Genomic DNA, 21,639 nt, shown 5'->3' on the forward strand with positions numbered 1-21,639 from the left:
TGCACGTGACATAGGAGAACGCCAGGATTGGAGGGGGGGTTTCTGTTTTCCCCCGTCTTGGGCGTGGTTTCTGAATGATGACGCGTTACGCAGTGTTGAAGGCAAAACATCCAGATCGAAAGTAAACGTACCATCATACAACGGGGCAAGCAAGGCGCTGGTCGAATCTGCTGCTCATCTCAAACGAGCCTCACCAAGAAAGCCGACTGACAGGACGCGTCGCTGAGGACAGAGCAGGGCAACAACCGCTCCATGGCTGTGTTTGGATCTATTTTCGTTCTGTGCATCCTTCACCTGGCGTCTTCCTCTGACGGTGAGTTGAGCATGGGGACAACATTCTCCCACAATTTGACTTCCGGTTTAGCGATTTTAACCCTAACGCTGACCCTACACCTAACCATAAAACAACCTGAAACAACCTAACCCAAAAAATGTTGCTGGCTAAAATTTACTAGCTTTATGCTGCCGGTGTGACAGCCTAACTGGTCGCTCCACTATCCTGTCTCCATACGCGTGCGTGTGATTGTTGTTGACTTCCTGCAGCAGCTGTTGTGCACCACAACTCCACAATGAAACGCTGAAGTCTCCGGCGGATGAAAACTACCCTTATTTGCTTTTTACCATCTTTTAATCTCCACTGTGCCTGTCCAACAAATAAATAAACTCATAAACACAGGATAGGCGAGCATGTGTCTGCCAAATCTCTCGGTGGGTGTGACTGTGGTGTTGTGACTCTCTTCCTACTTCCTGGTGTTAAAATATTGAATTCAATTCAATTAAAATGTTAAAATTCGCTTTCATAGCGATCGACACGAGTATATTGGTGATCTGCATGATTACACCTTTTCAAAGCAGTGATCACTGCTAAAATAATAATAAAAAAACGACTCACCTGCGGGTTTCGATCCGCAAATACAAAAGGATTCAGCACAGTAAACCATGCACCTATTGCTCTATGCAACCAGTCCATTCACCGTTGCTCAGTTGATCACCTCATAACTGAGCAACATTGGTGACTGGTTGAACTGAAGCTTGTTAAACTATCTTGTTGCCCATGAAAATATTGAACTGAATTCGCTGCATGCTGTTAGTTGGGACTGCACGGTTTACAAGAACTGGCATGCAATGATCTCTGGCATTTGACAAGCATATTATCAAATGAACATTAAAATCCCATTTCAAAAGGCTAATAGCCTATTGTGTCATTGTATTCTGTATGTTTCTCTCCTATTGTATAGCCCTGTGGCTGGCTATATTGTATTCATCACTGCTATCAAATAGCATTTCTGCTTTATTGCATAACATTGAAACTGTGTCACTGCAATAAGGACTTTGCCTATGTTAGCCTATTGTAGCCTGATTGAGCCACCCCTCTAACTCTTAAAAGTGCACATGGAAATCAGCCAAACAATGGTTGGAGAACCATGCAATTGTATTCATTTATTAGGTAGCCTGTTAGCATAGTAGACTTATACCTTTTGTCTACTTGCGCAGCGGGTTCATAAAGTTCATAAATATCGCACATAGACGGTTGTCTTTCTTTAGCCAGCTCGGCGTGGTTTATTTTGGCGGAACAAATCACTGCTGCTGCTCTCTCTCCAGAGTCAGTCAGCCAAGAGAAAGAGGGGCGGGACTCGCCTCCCAATATACAGGGTAGTGACATCACAATCATGCGACTGACAATACCCAGCGCAACAGCGCCTCCTCCTAGATAAAGGTAGTAGTTGCAACTACTCCCATAAACAGTTTGAGGTACACAGTGACACATGTAGTCATACAATACAATATACATATCTATGTCATATGTCAACACTCCCACTTATGAATTATGTGCTTCTGTATACCTGTGTATATTTAAACAAACAAAAAAATGGTACAGTCAAATGTGGACTTCTTCAACACATTTTACACACCAAACATGACCCCTGCAAACTTTCTCAGTTTCAGCTTGGAAACAGGCTTGGTCATCACATCTGCAACCATTTCATCCGTGGGACAATAATCTAATGACATCTTTCCTTCCCTTATGGTAGACCTAATGAAGTGGTATTTAATATCCACGTGCTTACACCTTTGCCTACACACGGGGTTTCTTACTAGTGCAATTGTCCCCTGGTTGTCCTCATTAACAACTGTTTTCTTATATTCATAGGCATCCATACCTCCTAGCAGTTGCTCCAAATAAATACACTCCTGTATAGTTAGAGCTAGAGCCATATATTCGGCTTCGCATGTCGACAGTGCTACCGTAGGTTGTTTCTTGCTTCTCCAAGAGACTAGTGAGCTCTCTTTAGCCATGCTCACACAGTACCCTGTCGTACTGCGTCTATCACTTGTATCTGCAGCCCAGTCGGCGTCACTGTACGCTTGCAGGCCTAGTTTCTCGCTGCTCTTTCTAAAACAGAGATGTTTGTCTGAAGTACCCCTGAGTAGGGATGCCACGGTGTGAACATTTTCACACCGACTAATAAGCACGTGACGTCACCGGTATTACCGGTTACACCGCCAAAAAAAAAAAAAAAAATCAATAGCCTATCTTTTTTCCTCCCTTCTGTTTAGGGTTAATGTGTCGCCATGTGCACAAAATGGCAAATAAAAATAATAATTGCAAAGACATGTAAATATAGTAGCTTAGTGAACATTTATTTAGCCTACACTGATTTATGAATGATATACTTGCAAATCTAGAGCGCAGCAGCGCTTCACTTTACTTTGTTTGATCTTTAGCGCTAGGATCAATCATTAGATCTTCCCGACCCTGTTTCAACAACATGAATGCATAGAAGTTTTTTTTTTTTTTTTTTTTTTTAATGAAAAACACAACAATAGATACAACAGTGAACAGTGCAATTAGAACCTCTCAAACAATATAGGGTAGGCGGCTATTACAAAACAAAGACCGATGACGGGCAGCACAGCTGCAGACACATCCCGTGATGCTTTATAAAATAAGACAAATAAATGAGCTACACTATCTTAAATAATATATTATATACATTGTAAACAAGTGAAATTAGCAGCAAAAATTGTGGAAACAAAAAAATACAAAATAAAAAATAGGCTATGAAAAAAGCCTTCCACACATGCAGGCAAGCCAGTTTTCAAAACGAATGCTTGCTTTGCTATAACATAAATACATTGCACCGTTTTAAATGGAGAAATTAACTATAATATAATATATATACTACTACTACTACAACGACGACGACGACGACGACGACGACGACGACAACAACAACGTGCAGCCTCGCTGCTGAGGTGCGGCACGGCCGCTTTCTTAAGGCCAAAGTCATAGGCTATACCTTACATGCAGGCTTTCAAAATTATAGCTTATAAAAAAATAAAATTAATTTGCACTTTGGCGGCAGGCTTTCAAAATGAGAGAAAAATATAGGCTATAGCCAATAAAAAATAAAATAAAATGCCAATTTGGCGACAGCCGACACAGCCCGGCCGACACGGCTTTATAGCCTACATATTCTTTGCTAGGAAAACCAGCATATTCACCCGTCTCCTCTTCCAGCTGTGGGAAAACAGGCCGTTTATAGTGCGACAAACTGCCAGGGCACGGTCTGTGCGCACTTTCTCCGTCTTGTCGACAGTGTTGGACACAGCGAGGTTCAGGTTGTGACCAAAGCAGCTCAACCAGGGCCAGTAATTGTCTTACTGCTGCTTTTATGTTGGCTCCGCTGTCGGTTGTGATACAAGACACTTTGCTCTCTTCCAATTCCCAATCTTGTAGTGCATCCTGCAAAGCATCAGCCAAGTTTGGGCCGGTATGATCCTCTGGCAAAAAGCTTGTTTGCAGGCATTTGGATACCAGATTCCATTCTTTATCAATGAAATGAAACGTCAGTGACATGTATGGTGTCATTCTTTTGCTAGACCACATGTCTGTTGTGAGGGAAAAGTGATCCACTGTTGAGATGGCCCGTTGCACCTCACTGCGGACTCTGTTAAAGGCGGCGGGGATTGCTGTATTTGAGAAATATGTTCGCCCTGGCAAGTCGTAGGCTACTGGCGGTCGAGTGTGGCTATGAGATTTTTGAACTCTGGCTTTTCAACAGTCTTAAAAGACACAAATCCTTTGCAGAGATACTTTGTCACAGCATCAGTGCAAGTGTTCCACCTCGCGCTGTCCTTCTTTAACGCATCGCGCAAAAGCACCACTTATGGACGGCTGTGTCTCTCCTCTCTCTGGGTGGGGTTTAGCCGCGGGCTCCAGCTTCGCAGCCTCGCTCTTGTGGTGCACTTGAAGGTGAGTGTGTAGGTTCGATGTGTTTCCCCTTGATGCTGCCACCTTCATCAGACAAAGTTTGCACACTGCCTCGTTAACATTCTCCGGATCCCTATTGGCGTTGGGTTTAAATCCGAAATATTGCAAAAAAGGCGATTTTGCTTTTTTCTTTGACACCAAATCCTCAGCCCTCGTCTCTTAATTAGGATCACGTGATCACGTGATCACAGTGTGCCGCTGCTGTGAGTCCAGACAGCGACAACAGACATGTCTTGACTTGTTCTTTGGGGGGGGAAAAGACGGTGGAAAAAAAAGAAAAAAAAAGACGGTGTTCCCGGTGGGCACATTATGTAATCGGTGTATTCCCCAACACCGCGTAACACCGGTAATACCTAAAATCGCGGCAAGCCTACCCCTGAGATCACCAGCCCGTTGCGATCTCCTTCCCCGTCGCGGGTGAATCGTTTGGCTGGTTTTCTCTTTGGCGTCGCTTGGACCTTCAGCACCCTTTCGCCCGTCTCGTCTGAGGCTGGGGCTGAATCTTCTGAGGCCTCGAAGTTCCTCAACTTCGCCTTGAACTGTCCCAATGTCAGCTCCGCGTCACCGTGTGTCACCATCAATGTGAACGGCTTGTATTTCTCCGGTAACCCCCGCATGACCATCGCCATCATTAGCCCCTCACTCGGTGCTTCGCCCGCGCTCCTGAGCGCTGTAATGATCTGCTCAGCACGGATAATGTACTCCGTTACAGTCTCGTTATCAGCTTTCTTCAGTGCGGTCATTGTTATGTACAGGGTGACAATTCGGGGTCTACCTTTTCCGATGTAGTGATCCCGTAATACTCTGAGACTTTCTCGGCCCTTGTCTTTTGTGTCTCTGAATATCAGTCCCAAGCTCGTATTGTCGAGTAGCGGTGCTAACTCACAATAGGCATCTCCATTCAGCTTGTCATCTAAAGCCTTCCGTTCCGCGCTCATTTCTCCAGAGGGTGCTTTAAGGATTGTCTCTTTCAGTCCTATTCCGTGCATGCAACACAGCATCCTCTCTTCCCAGAGTTTATACTCCTCTGCGTTCCCGTCGAACGTGGGCCACTTGCTCTTGTGCCTATTCGCCATGGCTTCTTTTTGTTTGTAGCTTTCGGTAGCTTAGCTTAGCTCTTGTTGTTAGCTTCTCTCGGTTCTCCCGATGCTAAACTAGCTCAACACTTGGCTAACTAGCTACTCCTATGCTACTGCGCGTGCGTCGAACTTTTGAATGTTTCGGCGTAGCCTGGGCCCATAACCTGTTAGCAAAGTAGACTTATACCTTTTGTCTACTTGCGCAGCGGGTTCATAAAGTTCATAAATATCGCACATAGACGGTTGTCTTTCTTTAGCCAGCTCGGCGTGGTTTATTTTGGCGGAACAAATCACTGCTGCTGCTCTCTCTCCAGAGTCAGTCAGCCAAGAGAAAGAGGGGCGGGACTCGCCTCCCAATATACAGGGTAGTGACATCACAATCATGCGACTGACAATACCCAGCGCAACAGCGCCTCCTCCTAGATAAAGGTAGTAGTTGCAACTACTCCCATAAACAGTTTGAGGTACACAGTGACACATGTAGTCATACAATACAATATACATATCTATGTCATATGTCAACATAGCCTATAAGGCAGAGACAAGAGAGACAGATCCAAATATATTAAGTGGCTCTATAACATAAACTCTAAAATAATGCAATATCTATCAAGGTAATTGACATGGCCAAGTAAGAAACAAGGGTGACATGATAAACAAAATAAAATCAGACTGACTGGGCATGATGTAATCAAATCACAATACACACATCCACTAGCTGAGCTCTGTTCAGAGAGCGATGTAAAGCAGAGGTAAGCAGTTGTGATGAAGCTGAATGTTTTGATGTCAATTGTTGCATGCAGGATCAAGTTTGCAGTAGTAGTTGTAGCACCAGATGTATGTTCTATGAGGCAAAAACAGGAGATGTTAGTAAGATTAGGCAGGCGGTTAGATAGCCTAATAGGCTACATAGAATCAATCAATCAACAACAGACAATATGCCTACACAAATTAGCCTACCAGAAGACAAAACATTTAATATTTAGGCTACCAGATTAACAAGCACCTTTAAAGTGCAGGTAGCCTAAATCTGTCGGGTTTAATCATCATTGCAGTGGGGAAAATGTTTTTAAAACGGGATGATTTGGTGTGCATGGAAGTTAGGGAAGTAGCAGGCTAAAGGGTCAGATAGCCTATTATTTAATGGGCACTAATATGATCAAGAATTCAGGCTATTCAGGCACATTGTCAGTGACCACACCACAGGGACTGCATATTAAAATAGATCAGCCTTGATAATGGAACAGTCGAGTTAAATCTGGACAGCATTAAAGATCAGGATCATGAGAAGCTAAACAGGATTTTTTTATTAACTTACGATTGCAAGACATTAATGCAATTTAGGTGTTGACAGGCCAATCAAACGCGCTAGGCGCAAGTGCCATTACTACATTGTGTTACAATGAAACAAATACAAAACAAGCTAACACAGCAGGCTACTTAAAATAGCCTATATGGCGCGGGGAGAGGAGAAAACTACAGCGCAACATGTAGGCTAAATGGGACATACAATCTCACATAATAAACTGCTGGTAACGAAGTTTAGCCTCTTGTCAACAGAATAGCCTACATGATTTCCAGAGCACTCACTTCAGTTAGCTAAAGACGGTGAAAAAGCACTGCACTCTGCATGCTGCTGTTCGCCTATCTGGTTCCCAATTTTGTCAAAAGGGCGTGTGGGCTCATTCAGACTACATTTAAAGGCGGAGCATCATTGATAAGAAAACAGAGGATCAGAGTGGAAAATAATTATGATATTTCAAGTTATTTTCAGTTGCCTCGTGCCAGAGATCAGTAGCCTATATTGCCAGTTCTAAGTGAAGTCCCTATCTATCAGCATAGAGCGAATTCAGTCCAATATTTCCATGGGCAACAAGTTAATTTAACAAGCTTCAGTTCAACCAGTCACTGATGTTGCGCAATAGGCTAATTATAAAGTGAGTTGACCCGAACAACTGTGAATGGGCTGATGGCATAGAGCAATAGGTGCATGGGTTACTGTGCAGAAAGCTTTTGTATTCGCGGATCGAAACCCGCAGGTCGTTGTTTTTGTTTTTAGCAGTGATCACCGCGTTTATCAGCTGTAATAATACAGATCAACAATATTCGCGTCAATCGCTATGGAAGCGAATTTTAATATTTTAATTCAATGTCATATTTTAACACCAGGAAGAGAGTAGGCGGGTTTCATTCCAACACCACAGTCACACCCACCGAGAGATTTGGCACACACACATGCTCACCTATCCTGTGTTTAGTTGAGTTTATTTATTTGTTGGACATAGTGTTAATTTTGGCAGCAATTTTTGAATTTAGTCTTAGTCTTAGTCCAGTTTCAAAATGTCATAGTCAGTTTTTATCACATTTAGTCAACCTCATTCTGTTTTTATTTAGTCAACTTTAGTCGACTAAAAGTCTGAGCATTTTAGTCTTATCTTAGTCCAAGAAAACAATAACTATCTTAGTCTAGTTTTAGTCAACAAAAACTGTTAACATTTTAGTCATATCTTAGTCAAACTATTTTAGTCTACCAAAACCAATATTTGATCTTATCCTTCTCATAAAAACATTTTGAATGATTAAGACCACTGGACATGGAAAATGTGATGTGCAGATTTATTTTTGAACCAACATGATTCAACAATCCATGATACTGTAGTGTGTACACACACACACACACACACACACACACACACACACACACACACACACACACACACACACACACACACACATTGCTGTCTAGGTAGGCATGCTACATCTGTATAAAAGGTACAATATAGAAAATAATCATGGATGCTGTGAGCCCCTTTTTAGTCCATATATCTAAACCAATAGTTATTTTGTGTGCCATGGACAGTCTGTGTTTGAATTTTTCCTTTTCAGCCAGGTACATTTTGTCCACAAGGTTTGTCATTTTCTTTTGGCACTGTGAGCCTTCTATCTATTTTTTGGATCATCATGACAAAATCCTCATCCTCCACTGTCCGTGGAGGGAGGGCTGTGCGACCTATCCACTGAGCTATTGCCTCTTCTTTGGAACGTTGTTCTTGTGAGTCTGGTTTGTAGGTTGTGGGATAGCAAAGCCCCAGCGATAGCTGGCCTCTGCTCTTTCTTGGGTGGCTGGGATAAAGGGGGTTTATCTGAAAGCTGGGACAGGAATAAATACAATGTCAGGACAGGACAGATGCAACATCAAGAAAATCAAGTATTGCACTAAGCATTATACATAAGTAAATCATTGCTGTCTTTTAATTCTTCTTCAAATTAAGATGTTTAGAACGGTGTGTGAGAGCGAGGGAGAGAGAAAATGTATGAGTCTGTAAAATAGTGTTACACACACACACACACACGCTTTTCTCTCTCCCTCGCTCTCACACAGTTCTAAACATCTTTAGGCAACGGTAACCCCCACCCGATAGAAACACCAACTGCACAGTGTAGCATTGATACAAGTTAAGCTAGCTAACTTTAGCTTGTTAGCTTGCTGGCTGGGCCTTTTGTCACTAGGAAAGCCCGGCCCCGCTGTTGAGAGATGCTAACGCTAGCCCAATACTGAATGCTACGTTGCCTTCGCTGCTCATTTTAAGCTCCTTCACTACGTTAATAGTATAAAACACAGCCTACGTGCAAAACCACTGCATTAGTAACGTTAGTTGGCTTACCTCAATCTCTTTGTGGTAACACTTGATGTGTCTCTTCAAGTTTGTAGTGTTTTTCCCTGCTATTTTATGGCCACACGGCTCCCCATGTGATACAGCAACGCATTAGTTTTTTTTCTCTGCGTCATTGTAACGGAAATAAACCCAGATATCCAGCCGTTTCTTCCCCCCAAGCATATCGAGTGCTAAAACAAGTAGGTTAAAATCGAGACCATTAAAAACAAGCTAAAACCATGGAGGCTAAAACAGGTGACGAGTCCTCCTCTGTCCTGACTGCGTGCAGCTGTGATGATTGGCAGCAACGTTTCCTTATATCGACACTGGTGTGCGCAGCACAGGAAACAGATTAACGATTAACGTTAAAATTTTTCGTCTCCTCCTTTTTCGTCAACGAAAAAAAAGACAGATTTTGGCACAGTTTTTATTTGGTGAACTACATTTTCGTCTCGTCTTTTTTTGTCAACGATATTGGATGTTGATATCGTCACAGTTAGTGTTTAATCACGTGGGTACCGTCTCGTCATCGTCTCGTCTTAGTCATGGGAAAAAAGGGCGTTGACGAGCATATTTCGTCATAGTTTTCGTCAACGAAATTAACACTAGTTGGACAGGCACAGTGGAGATTAAAAGATGGTTAAAAGCAAAGAAGGGTAGTTTTCATCCGCCGGAGACTTCAGCGTTTCATTGTAGAGTTGTGGTGAATCTGCGGACAGAAGTGCACAACAGCTGCTGCAGGAAGTCAACAACAATCACACGCACGCGTATGGAGACAGGATAGTGGAGCGACCAGTTAGGCTGTCACACCGGGATAGCGGCACACTGTGAAGCCCAGGGGATTTTTTCCGGGTGTCACTCAAAGTCAAAAACGACTTATATTATTATAAAATATTTTTTATGGAGCAATTTTTCCTCAGAAGCCACTTGTGTATTTTATGGGGCTTAATGAACGCAGATTTATGAACGCGCATTTGGCCACGGGAAAGTGGGTCAACTGCGTCATCACTTCCTTGTTGTGAACCGGGATAATGCTCCGTTAGCTGTAGCCTACTATATACAGTCCGAGTTTGCCTTTTATTAAGATATGAAGTAGTTATTTTACATGTGTAGGCTACATAAGTACTGATAACCGAAAACAGAGGTCTGGGATTAACTAGGTGTGTGCTGTTATGACATGGAGACAGAGACAGCAAGCTATTAGCTTGCCTTAGGTTTTGCCCAGTGTTGCCAGATGGCAAATGTTGAATTATCATACCAGAGGGTCAAAATTATCGTTTTTGGAGTGGAATTATCGTAAACCCCCCCGGCCACATCTACGCGTCGTTTGACGCATGCTGACGCTGCCCATCCACTTTGTATTATTGAACATGCTGCTCGACGCCTCGCGAAGCATATTGGGAGACCAGACGACGCGTAGCAGGCTTGTGAAACAACAGTGGGCAACAGAGGGGGCGGGGTGGAATTTGACAAAGTACAAAGCTAGCCAATTGAGCTCGTCCTAGGACCTATCCTACCCTTCCTGTCCTCTTCCACTTCCTCTCTACCACCAATTTTCAAAGAAGCAAAGTAAATCTAGCAGCAGCTAGCTTGGGAGCTAGCTGCTGCTTCCGGATTTCCACGCCCACCAAGCGTCGAGCGTCAATACTGCCAACCGTCAGCCCGCGTCAAACGCCGCGTAGATGTGGCCAGGCCGTGGCGTGAGACACAGGCTACTGACTAGAGCAGCGATCCTCAAAGTCCGGACTCCGGTCTGCATCCGGACCCAGACGCCGTCCTATCCGGACCGAGCCCTATAACCTACAAATCACTGAATAGTTACATTTTCACGGAGCATTTCTATTTTAACCGGCACATGCTTTTCTAGCCTTTACGGTACTGGTTTATCTGTCAGGAAGCTCACAGACCAATGCATGCGCTGTAAATCATCACACGTGATGCTACTCAGCCAATCAACAAGCGAATCGATTCTGCCTGCTGCTGCTGCGGGAGAGTTGACACACGGACGGAGAAGAGGCGAGACTCGGAGAAATGCGAGAGAAGTATTTCACATCGCGTGCTCAAAAGAAACGAGTAGACCGCGAAAACAAAGCTTTAGTTTGAATCCAGAGCAGGCAGACTCATGTTCATTCATTGGTCTCACGAGCAGTTCAAAACCAGTATGTCTCGTGAAGTGTGATGCGATCCTGACCAGCTGTCTATGGAAGTGCCACACATGAGCACACACACACTCAAATCCAGGGCACACACACACCGCCATGCAAAGTTTGCATTGCGAGCGACCGATAGATAGAAAGACAGACAGACAGGCAGGCAGGCACAGACAAACAGAGTGGGAGCTCACTTCTATCAAGAGAAAAGGAGGTTTGGTGGCTGAGAGCCTGACTGATAAAATGTGAAATGGAGTTAAGAAAAGGAAGAAAAGGGGGAACTTATTTTTCTAAAATTAAAGCACTTTATTTTTAAGATGCAAATTTTTCCAAAGCACTCTGTTGTGTTATTTCTAAATGCAGCCATTATTTTACTTGAAATGAGAAAAGAACATGTATTTATTATTAGTGTAGGCTAGTTATTTATAATTAATCCAGTTAAATATGAAAACTGTAAATAAACATTATTGATGTTTATTTTGATTTAACAGTCAGTCATTGACTACATACAGACGTTGTACCATTAGGCTACTGCAATCATTGAAGTAGCCTAAGTTCAATGGCACTGAATCATAACGCAAGCTCAATGTTCCGGACCTTCGCTTGAGGACATTTTCTCTATCTGGACCTCTTAGAATTTTAATTGAGTGCCCCTGGACTAGAGGTCGACCCATATGTGTTTTTCAATGGCCGATGCCGATGCCGATATCTGGAGAGCAGGGCGGCCGATGGCCGATATATAAGGCAGATTTTTTTTTTGCATTTGATAACATATTTAAATATAATAAGGAATGAGACAAAATTGCCGAACTTAAATTAACATTTATTTAACACTAATGTATTCACTTTCCTTAAACACAGAAACTTGAAAATAAAAAATGTTTCGTTTCTCTTTTCTGTCTGCACTCTATTAAAAATAAAATAACATTCACAAGTAATAAACTTGTTTTAGTGCAACATTAGCAGCAGAACACAATCTCCTTGTTTCTAAGAGAACAAAAATAAATATTTCCATGAATAAAATAAATGTTGGTTGTGCACACTGCATACAGTAACAGCATATCTTCTTTGATTTTAGTCCCAGAGAGCATTAACATTTCTTTAACACTGTATTCAGCATTCGCTTGACTTGAACACAAACACTTGACTTGAACATAAAACATATTTGAAAAAAAAAAGTGCATGGTCTCTGCTCTTTTTAGTGCACATATTAGCAGCATCTCTTTTTAAGTACCGGTTAAGAGCAGCAAGTTAACTGGTAAATGTAAACAACGTTTCTATTTGAAAGAATAAAATGGAAAAGTGCATTGTATCTGCTCTCTGCACTCTTACTAGTGCACACACTACTAGCAGCATCTCTTGTCTTAAAGGTCCCAATTCGTGCAGCTGTAACCTCTTAAAAACGTGTTTCTCTGGTCCATAAAACATGATTCTGGATTAATTTGTCAAAAATATAGCAACCCCGTTTGTTCTGACGGAGTCGTCACTTCCTCATCTCGTCGCTTCCCAAGAATGGTCTGTTTCTATAATATATTCAGAACTAACAGTTACCATTGGCCGCTGAGGGAGAGCCCGCCCCAGGCTCCCAGCGGCCAATCAGATTAGCGTCTGTGGACCAGCACGCTAGGTCGTGTCTACAACTAACGCTATCGCTAACTTAACGTTGCTACGCTAAAGAGGACATCTCAAAATGCCTAGACTTACCGAATGCACCTCCGCAGTTGCTGGATCACGTACAGTTGGCGTCGCTCCAGCTAGAAGTGTTAATTTTGTGGCTATAGACAAAATGGTGCAGGTAGCTTGTGTGAGAGAGACCCGCGCAGTATGCTTGAGGACCATCGTGACGTCCCGATACCCCGTCTGGGGAACAGAGCGTTAGGGGGTGTGGCTTGAAGGAGGCTGCAGGGGGAAGCTGGATAGGGACAAATCCAACTGTGGCAGTTCTGAGCTTGTGACCACTCATTACAGGGAGGGCTGACAGCAGTATATAGCATTTACAAGTAAAAACAGCTTTTGCACGGAATGGGACCTTTAAGTCCCAGTTAAGAGCAGGAAGTTGTAATGCAGTAAACATGAACAAAGTTTCTCCAGTTTCTATTTTCTCCAGTTTGCCTGTTTGTTTTCATATAGTGAGTGACTAGTCATTATTTGCAAGTCCAAGTCATGTCTCAAGTCTTTGAGCTCAAGTCCAAATCAAGTCTAAAGTCTTTGAGGGGCAAGTCAAGTCTCTAGTCTTTGAGCTCAAGTCCAAATCGAGTCTAAACTATTTTAGGGGCAAGTCCAAGTCAAGTCTCAAGTCTTTGAGGGCGAGTCTCAAGTGTCAAGTCTCTGTGTGTGACTTAAGTGCGACTCAAGTCCAAGTCCCCATCTGTTCTCTCAGGATCTGTGTTTAGTCACTCAGTAGTTCCAGTTTAGCAGCTGCAAGTTGTAATGTAGGAAACAAAGTCTCTCTGCATTTTCTCCAGTGAGGCTGCACGTCTTCTTCTGATAAATGTTGCCAATCTCACTGAATACTCTCTCGCTGGGAACAGAGGAGGGTGGAGGACAGAGAAATTTTCTTGTCAGTGGTGCCAGGAGGCTGAGGCGGTTTTGGTTCTGTTTCCACCATTCCAGTGGCAGGCCAGTCTTTCTGTCAATCACGGGCTCCCGGAGGTAACGGTTCAGCTCGGCAGAGAGGTCCTCACTCTCTCCCTCAGCAGGAGCTTCAGATGCAATGTGAGCCCCAAGCATGCTTGCATACATTTGGTCAACAAGACCAGCGGGTTCCTTTTCCTCCACCCGTACTCGTTTAGGATCCGGTCCTTGGTCTTGTTCTTGGTAGGCAATGGTGTGTTCCTCTTGTAGCCATTGTTTTTCCTTGTTCAGTGTGTCCTGTGCTGCAAAGACATGGCCCTTGTACCGAGGATCCAGCAGTGTTGCCAGCACCAAACATTTGGTCTCCTCAATCTTGGAAAATCTTCTCTCCATGCTCTGCAACATTGTCTCCCGGAGTGTTCCGATTCCCCTATTAGTGGGACCCTCTGCCTGAAGCAGCATCTTCAGCACTGCAATGCTTGGGATGATGCAGGAGACAGACGCCTCTGCCTGGCTCATCTCACGAGTCACTTCTTCGATAGGGCTCAGTGTCTCGATCAGATTTGCGACGATAGCCCATTGATCAGCGCTGAGACATGTAAACTTCCCATGTTCTCCTGCATACACATTCAGGGCACGCTTCTGCTCCAGCATCCTCTGCAACATGTGCAAAGTGGAGTTCCAGCGGGTGGGAACAGCTTGAAGGATCGTATGCAGGGGGAGGAGAAGTTGCTTTTGAATCGCTGACAGACGCTGTTTTGCAAGCACAGAGTGGTTGAAGTGTGTTGCACAGGCCTTCAACTTGCTGATAATGTCCCCCACTGCTCTCTGACTGTTGAGGCCCTCATTTACCACAAGCTGTAATGTGTGTGCACTGCAGCTGAGGTCCGGTACATCTGCCACTCTCATGCCTTTGACCATGTTGGCACCACTATCTCTGAGCACAAGCAGCACTCTTTCTGGGTCGATATCCCACTCCTCCAGCATTTTGAGAAACATCTCGCTGATGTAGTCTCCAGTATGAGAGCCAGACATGGCCTTGACATTTAAGACAACCTGTTTCTTTTCCCAGTCTTTGTCTATAAAATGACACGTTAGGCTCATTAATGCTTCGGTTTCTCCAGACCAACAGTCTGTTGTGAAGGACAAATGGAAGCCAGCATTACTATTTGGTCCAATCATTGTTTTGATTTTTTTCACAACCTTTGTGACCACAACGTCAAGCTGGGTTGTGCGGTAGTGCTTCTCTGTTTTAAGCTTATATCTTGGTTCTGCTACAGCCAACAGCCACTTAAAGCCCGGATCTGAAACAACCGTAAAGGGCTGGTTGTCTGTGGCAATCATTTCTATTATCAAAGTGTCAATTTTGTTTGACCTGGGATCCGAGTCTTGCCATTTTCGTTGAGCATCAAACATTTGTAGAACAGTAGGTTGACAGGAGTCAGCTGATCTAGCTGCTGCTGCTGCATCATCTTTTTTCTTCTGTGCCTCTCTATAAGCAGGGGGGTGGTGAATCTTCAGGTGATTCCACAAGTTTGTGGTGTTTTTCTTTTTCCCTGTTTCAGCTCCCATGCTCACTGAGTCATCGCAGAGGTTGCACTTGGCCTTCCCTGGTGTTGGTTCAGTGAAGAACTCCCATAAGGGACTTGATTTCTGTCCAGCCATCTAATTAGAAAAAAAGAAAAATGCAAGGTCATTATTTGGGTAAAGAAAATAAAAAAACATGTAGCCTATAATTCCATTATCCATTCATGCACATTGACAATCTATAATATAAAATTATACATCTAATATAAGATGTTATCTTAGTAACATGTTTCCGCCGCGGAAGTGACAGGCAGTCTGAATGAAATTGAATGTAACGTTCCCAATTCTATGTATTAAATTCTAAAAAACGACCCTCAACATTTGGGAAGGCTAAGCCACACAACTAGTTTGTTATAATCTAACTAAATGCTTCAAAGGTGACTTTACGACCGTGAGGACTCAATCAATGAATACCACGGAGGCACAGGCATACCATCAGGCACAGGCACCTTCGGCGATCTGATTGGTTGAAGTTAACACCCACCAGCGGTGATAGACAGATGGGTCATCCAATCACCTGCCAAGTAGCTTGGAAAAAGTGCCCGCCTCCATCAGCGGGTCTGGTTACTGCATTCCCAGATCGACTGGTTTAGTGAAACTATGTGGAGCTATACCGTCCATCTGGCAGCGTCAGGTTAAGACTGTATCACTGTATAGGAGGAACGCTACGCTATAATAAAGGATTGAAGTTCATGAAACAGTAAACACTGTACACATACGCGAGCGCACACGCACACACGTGGAGCTATTTAGCCTACTATGGTATGCTAGCTAGGAAGCTAACGTTAGCTAGAGACGTTCCTTCAGCAAAACACTGTTGACACGTTGATGTGGTAGTAGCGTTAACGCTAGCTTTCGGACTCATGTTAGTAACCCCTTGTTGAATCCCTAGCCCACATTAGCAATGCAACCTGATGTAAATAACGTTAGAATGACTCGTCGCTTGAGACAAAGGGAGAAATTGAACTGGCTTGCGTCTATGTTTCACAGTTTCCAAACACATGCATCCCCACGCAAACAACGTTAGGCAGGACAACCCCCCCGCTCTAACGTTAAGACAGTACACGACACGTGTAAGAGTGAGTGAGAGTATATGTTGAGCATTGAAATCTAGGATTGTGAATCTTACCGTAGTTTTCTTTGTTCAACATTTAACAAGCATGCTTGTAGCACTGACTGAGTGAGGTCCACACCTTTTGAAGTGACACCGACCGCAGCAAGCTGTGTTGTTCTGCTTGGAGATGAAAGGGGAGGGGTGACATACCCACACTCAAGGCTGCAGGAGTGCAGGATCAGTTTCCCCAAGCACTGTGCTTTTCTGTGCGGAGTTAATGTTATCCAGATAGGAACCCCGTACTAAATAATAATGATAATGATAATCATAATCATAATCATAATAATCATAATAATAATAAAAAAATAAAAGAAAAAAAATCGTCCTTGTGAGCCAGGCAGAGGCCGATGCCGATTAATTAAAAATGCCAATAATCGGCCCCAATTAATCGCCCGGCCGAACCGGGCCGATTAATCGGTCGACCTCTACTACTGACTGAGGCAGTGTGAGCCACCCTCATGCTGCCACCTACTGTTAGGTAGTGAGCATAGCAAGTCTACTTCCTTGTGATAGAGACACGGTATTTGCTTTGTTTGTGAAGTTTATTTGGTAACACTTAATTTGTCATTATTCACAGCTAGGGCTGGGTATCGTTCAAAAATGTTCGATATCGATACCGTTTCGATACTTTGATTTCGATACCGGTTCCTGAACGATACTTTTTTCGATACCAATTTTTAGAAAAATCCATTTTAACAAAAATAAAACTGCATTACACATTGACAATTATGATATAAATCTTTTTTTTTTTTTTTTCAAGTTTTACAGCAGAAAAAAAAACCTACTGTATTTAACATAACTTTAAGTTGTCTAAACTTATTGCTGTCCCTACAAAAAAAATTGGAGTACTACAAAGGAAATAAATGTAAAACAAATAAATCAGTGCAATAGTTTTCAGTGCCAAATGGAGAGTTCCAAATGAGTGTTTAATATTCACTGATGCAACAGAACGCTATTCTTGTCCAAACTGATGAGATGGATCCACTGCATGGAAGACAATAGTTGAGCATTGACTAGCCTATCAATAATGGCACAAAGTGAATCCCATTTATATTCAACAAACTATCATGACATCAGCGTTTGTTAACGAGTTGCTAAAAATACATAATGGGCGATAACTGCCCGCTTGCATATAACGTTAACACTAATTATACCATGGTCTGGGTGAATACTCGATTCTGATTGGCTGCAAGGTGTCCATTAAAAAGTGATATTGTACAGTGATAATGGACACCTAGCTAAATGGTCTGTTCACCGTTCATATCAATGCGCCATAGTTTCATCAGTGTTATCAGGAGAGCAGTTTGAGCTCTATACCCCCGTTAAGGGTTAATATGACAATTTTGGAACTTGAGAAAAAAATTGAGTCGGTCAAAGTAAGTATTTAAATCACCCCTGTGTGCTCAGTTTATCAAAAATAACTCTTATTTACAATTTTGATTTTCGTTTCGGAGATTTTTTAACCTCGCGTCACCAGGCTCTTCTCGGCGAGAAAGAGGAGATTTCCCTCGCTCGTGCACGAGCGGGGGCGAGCCCGGCCTTTGACACAGAGAGAGAGAGAGAGAGAGAGAGAGAGAGAGAGAGAGAGAGAGAGAGAGAGAGAGAGAGAGAGAGAGAGAGAGAGAGAGAGAGAGAGAGAGAGAGAGAGAGAGAGAGAGAGAGAGAGAGAGAGAGAGAGAGAGAGAGAGAGAGAGAACTCATTTTCGTTTCGGAGATTCCCTCTCCTGAGAGAAGCCGGCTCTGTTCTGGTCAGCTGACAGAAACCGGGCTCTCGGCTGTCTACTGTCAAACCCCCTGTTTACAACTTGCAGCAACCAGCAGCCAGGCGCTCTGGGAGAGCGCGCGCTGCCTCTTATCACTGATACAAATCAAGGGGTCCACCCACTATGCACAAATCAAGTCAAAGCGGAAAAAGACGAGATCAACAAAAAGAAAACAAGGCAATGGGCAGTTAACAGCAACACACTGAGAGACGTCCTTGTACAAAACATACCTGGACTCCAACATACTGAAAGCAGATAGTTTTCACTCTACTCCTGCCTCGCGCCATTTACGTCTTATAAGACCCGCAAACGTTAACGCAATTCCCTGGAATGCTGAGATTAAACAACCCAGTTACATGCTGTTGCATTCAGACATTGCCGTTTTATTTTGTATGTTGTTACATAGGCTACAATTGGCCAAATTATTAGTTAGCTTGATTCTAGAATTGTGCCAGGTATAGAAACTAAGCAGCCATTTTATCCAATGATAGCCTAATCTTGAGCAGCCGAGGGGACTATTTTATCTCGCCGGTTCTCAACTCATATTCAAGGTTATGAAAACTAGATTTTGATTGCAAAATGCATGAAAATATAAATGAATGGTCTTGTTTTGTTTCTTTGGCAAGTGACCATGGTATAAGCGGGTTAATGCACTTCGAGGTGTCCATTATCACTTTTTAAGGGACTTCGCGGAGGCAACCATCCTCGGCTTCGCCTCGGACGGTTCACGCCTCCACGTCGTCCCTTAAAAAGTGATAATGGACACCTCGTCGTGCATTAACCCTTACTTAATTGAACATCTAACGCTAGCGTTGCAGATCAGTGTTTAATGCTCACTGCTGCAACAGAACGTCATTCTTGTCAAAACTGATGAGACAGCTCCACTTCATGCATGGAAGACAATAGTTGAGCATTGACTAGCCTATCAATATAGCCTTAATGGCACAAAGTGAATCGCATTTACATTCAACAAACTATCATGACATCAGCGTTTGTTAACGAGTTGCTAAAAATACACAATGCCCGCTTGCGCATAACGTTACCGCGCCAATTAATTAAACGATCTAATGCTAGATACAACTCACAGCCAGACTGTCAGACTGAGGGATCTGATAACCGCTAACATCATCAACAACAACTTGCGGTAAAGCTGACCCACCTCTCGATTATTTCTCTTGTCTGTGGAAACCAGTCCCAGTTCCACTTGTCTCCGCACCGCACGCTGCCTGCCTCACAACAAACCCACACCGGCTAAAGTGGGCGTAACTTTCCCTGCATGCTTCTACATGACAGCCAATCACCAGCCGTATTAGAGCGTGGTGTGCAAGCATGTCGCATGATTATAGGCTCAATGACGCTGTTTTGTTTTGATATCGAAAATTGGTATCGATTGACAAGGGAGGCTTCGATACCCCTTAGTATTGATGTTTTCATTTCGGTGCCAAGTAAGTATCGAAACTCGATACCCAGCCCTATTCACAGCAGCATGCATTTTTTACTTTTACTAAACCTTCACGTACTTCCACTGAAGTAAATAAGCAGCAAAATAATAACACTTTAGTAGAAAATTCCAGCACTCTCCATCTACCACTGGTAGTAACTAAAATTACTTTGTCCTTAGGCAAAGGGGACATGTCACTTGTCACATGAAGTAGCCTATAACTTCAATTTTTCACATATGAACACATGAATAAAATTATAAAGTGCTGTAAATGAAACAATCGTATAGAACAAGTTACCTTCAATATTTCACATATGAACATGTGATTAAACTAATATTTAAAGTGCTGTAAATTATGAAACAATCTTATAAAACAGTAATTCTGCAAAAGACCATTTAAAGTGCTGTAAATGAACAATAAACAATCAAATAAATCAAGGGTAAACGTTTCCAGTTCACCAAGAGACTGTTTTTCTATCAGAAAACCATTAACTTCTTGTTTAGACCTTACTAACATGAATGTAAAATAACATAACACATAAAACAAAAACATAACTAAATTTGAATTGATGATTAACTGTCAAAAAGAGAGATGGCCATGCCAGAAAATACACATCCATTGTGTTTTGTTTTGTCCTCAGTGATCATGATGAGAGGTAGTGTAGCCTATTCATAGCTTTCAAGGGGCGTTACGTAAGTACAAGGAACGCCCCTTCTGGCGGTCAAAACTCAAAACAACAATGGCGCTGAACACTGACCAGACGCAGCTGCATCAAAAAGCGGTCTTTTTTCCTCCAGTTTCCAGTCAGGAATATTTAAACGCAGCACAGCTCTGTTTCATTAGTGACATACTGACACGGTGAATCGATTCACTTTGCACCATGACTCCAGTGTCTGCTTCATATTGGAAACGCGCAGCACAGCTCTGCCAGTAAAAAGCAGTTCCCTCGTAAGGGGACTGGTGTGGGTGTGGGTGTGTGTGTGTGAGTTTTCTTTCTCCGACGGCATTCTGTAAAAGCACAAGCCAGGCGTGTCTCCTCGTCGGTTAGTGCAACCGATAGCACAACAGGTATCCGGCATTTTCGCCTGGCTTGTGCTTTTACAGAATGCCGTCGGAGAAAGAAAACTCAGACAGGAGGAGGTTGTGGATTTGTGCGATTAGACGTGGTTCAGTCGCTGGGGAGGGCAAATGGCTACCATCAAAGTACACACGTCTTTGCAGCCAACATTTCATCAAAGGTAAGCTCAAGTAACGTTAACGGGGTATTTTAATCATTATTGTAACGTTACTTGAGCTTACCTTTGAGGAAATGTTGGCTGCAAAGACGTGTGTACAAACGGCTGAACAAACACTGCGTGAGAAACTAGTCGACTTGGCTGGCAGCGAATGAACAAGTTTGTTTTTTGACCGCCAGGTGGGCGTTCCCGGCAGCACGTAACGCCCCTTGAAAGCTATGAATCGCCTCCAGCTGTCTGTCATGGCACTTTCTGCATGAATGGAAGCAGAGAGGAGACTATTATTTAGATTTATAATTACATAAATGTAAATTAGAAAGCAACATGACTGAACTGGAAGTCTGTCAATTATCTGAATGAAAACAGTTTAGGCCATCAGCTAGACTAATTCAATAAATAACTGGGCTTAGCTTAAAGTTCGAGTAGCTCCACATCTGAGTCGCTGTCTGTGGCTGCTGCTACATCCTCCGCTGGAGCAGGCCTTTTACGGTACAGATTTGCTGCTGTCATGGAGCGCAGCATAGTCTTTGATGGCTTGAATGTGACACATCCACCTGCGTTCTTCACACACTCCGATGTGTGCATGAGCCCGTTAAGTGTCTCTGTGATGAGCCGGTTTCGTGGTTTTGTTTTGATTAGGTTCACTTTGGAAAACACACGTTCACATGATGCATTTGAATGTGGAAACACAAGTGCATCGAGGGCAAACTTTCCCAGCTCACTGAACACCTTCACCCCCCCAAAGTCCTTCAAAGTGGAGAGA

General features: G+C 43.2%; 1 protein-coding gene across 1 annotated transcript in view; it reads left to right on the forward strand.

The window, feature by feature from the left end:
- The first annotated feature begins 216 nt into the window (after positions 1-216).
- Positions 217-21,639, forward strand: part of LOC310780064 (polymeric immunoglobulin receptor-like) — a 193,441-nt gene continuing 172,018 nt past the window's right edge. The window contains exon 1 of the mRNA XM_083640605.1: positions 217-313. Within this exon, the coding sequence (XP_083496731.1) occupies positions 253-313 (61 nt within the window). The 5' untranslated portion in view covers positions 217-252. The remainder of the gene's footprint in view (positions 314-21,639) is intronic.

This window comes from Poromitra crassiceps, assembly GCF_964638095.1.
Source record: "Poromitra crassiceps genome assembly, chromosome: 7".
NCBI lineage: Eukaryota > Metazoa > Chordata > Actinopteri > Beryciformes > Melamphaidae > Poromitra > Poromitra crassiceps.